The 5,301-nt window shown below is 34.6% G+C and overlaps 1 protein-coding gene across 6 annotated transcripts in view; it reads left to right on the forward strand.

Moving 5' to 3' along the window:
• Positions 1-4,966, forward strand: part of SHPRH (SNF2 histone linker PHD RING helicase) — an 85,847-nt gene extending 80,881 nt beyond the window's left edge. For all 6 annotated transcript variants that reach the window (XR_004267732.1, XM_032274527.1, XM_032274531.1 and 3 more), the window contains one exon: positions 700-4,966. Coding sequence is in view for 5 of the 6 variants with exons in the window: in XM_032274527.1 (XP_032130418.1) it covers positions 700-796 (97 nt within the window). In the remaining variant the exon portion in view is untranslated. The remainder of the gene's footprint in view (positions 1-699) is intronic.
• The last annotated feature ends 335 nt before the right edge of the window (positions 4,967-5,301 follow it).

Genomic DNA, 5,301 nt, shown 5'->3' on the forward strand with positions numbered 1-5,301 from the left:
CAGCAGAAAGACCAAATCAGTCTTAATTTTAAAAGTTTGTCTTTAGAATCATAGAACTTTCTAATATTTATGCTGTAATTTGTTAGTCTTTTTGAAAATGTAAATCTTTCTACATCTTTAGGAGGTAAGTAGGATTGGAATGTACCCAAGAAAGAGATTATTGCCTTAGAAGGGATTGTCACATAGCAAAGAAGCAATTTGACACCAGAAATTTTCTTCCAGTGATGGTTTATGGGAAGGGAAGAGGCTTCCACAAGAGCCTTTTTACTTAAAACGTGACGGCTTTTTAAAGTTCTTATATCCTTGTGTATCGGACTTCAGTGATTTTTATTTAGGCTGTTTTAATAAAATAGCAGTTATAAGAGTTCTTTGAAATTCCCTTGAAACAAATTAACTTTAGGTGGTAAGAAGGTAATTTGTAAGGTGAGAGCATAGTAGCAGTTGTCAGGGGTTTTATTCTTTGTTCTATTAATTGAGCAGAGAAGAAACATTTTGACAAACCCTAAAAGTAATATATAGAAGTCTTCACTGGTTTTGACAAGGTATAATAATGATTTTATCACTTGCTTTCCTCTGGGAGTTTCTTATAGCCCAATTACAAAAACTTAAGAAAAAATATGGGTCTAGTTATTATTACAAATATAATCGCTGATTCCTTGGGGTTTCTTTCTGACTGTGCTCGTTTGGAAAACCTTGCAGTCACACAAATTCATCAGTGAAGCATTCAGAGGCCTCCGTCTTGACCGTGGCTGACCTGGCAGACCTATTTACCAAAGAAACTGAAGAGCTTGAATGAACTACACTTTATTCATTCCATCGACTTTAATGTATTAATAAACTTTCATAGCTGTAGAGCAAAGTTACAAGGTTAAAAACCAAGTAGTTATCAGCTAACACTGTTCCTAGTTGAAAGCATTTGTTTCTTGTTCTGGTTATACAGTGGTCTGGAACTTCTTGAGCCCTTTTCAATATTCTGTTTTCAAAAGCTCTATAAAGATTTTTAATTTTACACTCCTAATAAAACATTTATTTTATTGTCCCAAATAATATCTGTATCTGATGATACAAGGGAATTAAGAGAGGTAATGTGTACTTTTCTTATGGTAAGATTAGTCATAAAAAGATTTGGAATAAGAAAGTAAACTAGTCTAGTTTTATATGACCTGGTATTTCAACCAACATAGATCTCAGTTTTGGAAGGGCCTTCAGTATCTTTAGCACATGATTCACAAATATCTTGTTAGTAATGTTTTAAGTAGATGGTGAATTAAATTAACTTGTCATTTTGAGTAAGTTTATACCATAACTTCATACCTAGTAATTCTGCAGTAATACAACTCCTTACAATAAGTTAATGTTAGACAGTTATTTCTTTCCTCTGCATCTTGCTACTAAAAATGAAAACACTGAAAATATTCATATTTCTATTATGTGTAAAGTGGTGTCAATGTAAACAGTTAACTCTAAATAGATTTTTGAAATGTATCAATGGTTACCTTAAAATTATCTGCTTTCCCTACTCTTAATTTTTCTTACTATTAAAGTTTTTTTTTATGTTGTAAGATTGATGTATCTGTAAATATTGCAGTTTTTATGACTTTGTCTTATCATTATAACATGGAAATGCGGCACACTTTTTTTTAGATCATTATTATACTAATGTCTTGAATTCCTTTCTTTCCCATGTACTTCTGTAACTAGACTGTTTAGCCGCTGATATCTGAATTCATGGTACAGTTGTCCTGTTATCCCAGTTGTTCCTCCCTTAAGCACGAGTCTTTGACCTTTTGAACAACAGAATGCCATGTTCACATAAGCGAATTGTTGCAGGTGATAATAACCAAGTGTTTCTTCTTCTGTGAAGAATTAATGGACTTTGAAATTGCTGAATAAGGAGTAGCTTGTTTAATCCTAGCCATTTGATGTAATATAAATGTTCTTGTTTGGCTTCCTTTTCTTTGAGCCTTCAGAGTTTTAAAGGGCCCTCTTTGACCCTCAGGGCTTACTAGATCCTACTTAGCTGCCTGGAGAACTCATAGAACCACCCCTGGATCCCATTTGTCTGAGAGGCTTTGGTGCTCAGTTAAGGTGCATTTTCTTACTCTAGGTTTATAGAGTGACATAATTCAGCTGAAGAAAACACACACACGCTTTTGGTGCTTATTCTTCAGTTAAAAGGAGGTATGCATTGATTCTTTTATATGAAATTAAATCAAACTGTTATTTTTATAGCTCTTCACATATTAAAAAGAGCTTTCCTATACATTTACATGTTTAATTTGCCTAACAGTCTTGTGAAGTTATAATGAATATCACTCCTGTTTTCAAGGTATAGAGAACTGAAGTTCAGAAACTTTCTTAGGACATGTAGCAAGTAAACAGTGGAGCCCAGGTCCCCTGACTCCATATCTTACATTCTTTTACTAATAACATGTCATGCTGAGATTCAGAAGGCCCATGCTTATAATTTATAATGAGACTATTCCCGTATTTGTGTTTGTTTTCTAGTATTCCTTTCTGAGCTATGTTTTAGAGAAAACAATTTGATATGCTTCAATTTTGTAAAAAAAAAAAAAAAAAAAAATTACATATATATATAAAATTATCTATTAGACAAAAACTGTTCTTATTTATTTCTGTAAGATATCAATTAAATAAATATTTTAGTGGAAAGTAAAGTTGTGGAATTCCTTGATTTCTGAGCCATAGAACATACGGGGTTTTTTGGTGTTTTTCTTTCAACAAAAGATGTCAAAATGGCTGATACTATAGAATCTCTTAATATATATACATTTGTTACCTCTTCAAAACAATTGTGACAGTTCCCAATTGTCCAAAACAAATACAAATCTGATTTTCACATTTTCTTGACTACAAAGGATTTTTAAAGTTTTCTTCCTCTATTATTTTAAAGCCTCTGAAAATATTACTATGCTTATAAGTAGTTGTTCTTAAATGGATGGTATGCTAATGAAGCAGTGAGAAAAAATGAAATAGCCGCAATTGTTAGAATAGCCCCAATCATTAAACTTAAATGTGTCTGGACCCGGAGAATCATTTTCTGTTACATGACGGGTTTACTAGAACTAAAAGATACATACAAGGTAAGTGCATTTACTTCATAGCCTTTTGCTTCAAACCCAGGTAGCTCAGTGTTTATTGCAGCTTCAGCTTTTCTCTTTGTATGTGACCTGAGCTGAATAAGCCACACATTCAGCTTTAGGAATTGGCTTCTTTCATATCACATGAACAACAAACAAAATCTTAACATGATAATTCAGCATGTAACTACAAATACTTTACAAATAACGATCAAACCAACTACTTATCTAAATATTTAGGAACTGATTTTAACAACGCAAGATTAGTCACCAAGTCAAGCTGTCCTTTCAGGTGGACAGAGTAAGAATTCGTGTCTTTTCAGTCTTTCCTTTAGTAGCCCTCCCAGTGTGCTTACGTTATTCATGTTCATTAAACGACAAGATAACCTTTCAGAAGAAATGCAGAGATCACCTGTGCTGAATAACCTCAGGCTTACGTAAGTCGAATAAAAGGTATCTTTCCATTTTTATAGAATTTAGCTAAACAAAATCCCAAAATGTGCCTTTTCATAATTTTTAACTGGCATACAAATACAAAAATGGAATGTAAAACAAATGAATTAAAACCAAATGAATTCAAAACCAATGCAAAAACAACAAAAAAATGAATTCCAGCAGTACAGTGGAAGCAGTGCATTTTAAGCCTGTCTACTCTGATAAAGGAACTCAAGTCAGTAAGATTTCTTCATAGTGAGATCAGATAGCTGTTTTCTAAAATTTTCTGTTTACAAGAATCTCTGGGTATTGTGAAGCCCACATGAATGCTCATCACATGTAAGGGTCGAATATGAACCCCTTGCTAGCCTTCCCTTAGAAGAAGGCTATATAAGTAATTGATAACCCCAAAGGGAGTTCAAGCCTTATGCTAGGTATGTGGTGTTGCCTCTGAGTTATAAAACAGATAGTATCACACACAGAAAATAGCACAAGTACTTGGCAGAGGCCAAAGTTGTCATCTCCAGCCTTCCCCTGCCTTCAGACAGCCTTTCAAAGGCATGTATAACTTGTCTATGAAGAGTAAAGATCCCCGCACCATCCTTGGATCTTCATCATTTAATGTTAGTGACTCTCAGTACTGATTTTTGGGAAACTGACTTTGTTATGTTGAAACCAAATTTTTATTGCAGCTTATGGTTGTTTTCCTGCAAAATAGAAATAAAAAACAGCCTCCATTGTCTGTATAATGATCTTTGTATAGGTGACTACTTTTATTAAAACCAGTAACTTTTCTCTGCCTATCAAAAAAACAGCCTTTTTAAAAAATCTTCTGCCTTTCCAAACCCTATTGTTACCTTTGTCTCTCCAGTAAACCTGCTCTTAATGCTCCACACTGCCCTAGTGAGCCTATTAGAGGAGCGATGTGTCCTCGACCTATGGGATCTTTCCAGACCTGTGATATCTATGTGAGCACAGTTCTGATCACTGACTCTTCCAGTGTTCTAAGGAGTAAACATTTGTGCTCAAATTTCCTTAGAAATCGCTTCTGCACATTTTATTATTTATTTAGGATATACTTACTGAAATTACCTGTGGTTATTTTCTGCCAAGACTATTTAATTAACATTTACCACATCATGTCTCCAGTTCTCTACCCAGAACCTTAAGGCCCCCCATGCCTCTTTTGTTCTCCCGCCTTCCCATGATCAAACAACTGCTATCCCCAGTTATTTCTCTAGAGTCTTTGTAAAAATGTCCATTGACTGAGAGCGTCATTGCCTGTTGATAATATTGAGTGTATTTTTCCTTTGTCACAGATCTATCTTCTTTGGTAAATGCAAATCTGTGTTCTAAACAGGAATGCATTTTGGTTTCTGATCTTTATCAGAATGTTTATAAGTGATTCTGCTATTAAACTGTGAAAGCATCAGTGTGGGATGTTATATTTACCTAAAACTTCCCCAGTGCTGTTCACTTCTCAAGCCGTAATTATAATCATGTAAATGCTTATATTCTGCAACTGACTGTTTTCTACCGTGCACTCAGATTTGCCTTCCCAGTTTTCTACCAGCATGGTAGGGTGCAAATAAATACACTTCTGTAAGAGGCACTTCTGTCTTTTTAATAAGTTGTGAATGATGACTCAAGCAGTCATCTAGTTTATGCAGTGATATTTCTTTAGATGGAGTCTTGCTCTGTCACCAGGCTGGAGTGCAGTGGCACGATCCCTGCTCACTGCAACCTCAGCCTCCCAAGTTCAAAC

This window comes from Sapajus apella, unplaced genomic scaffold (genome assembly GCF_009761245.1).
Source record: "Sapajus apella isolate SASKATOON/1434 unplaced genomic scaffold, GSC_monkey_1.0 scaffold6, whole genome shotgun sequence".
Classification (NCBI taxonomy): Eukaryota; Metazoa; Chordata; class Mammalia; order Primates; family Cebidae; genus Sapajus; species Sapajus apella.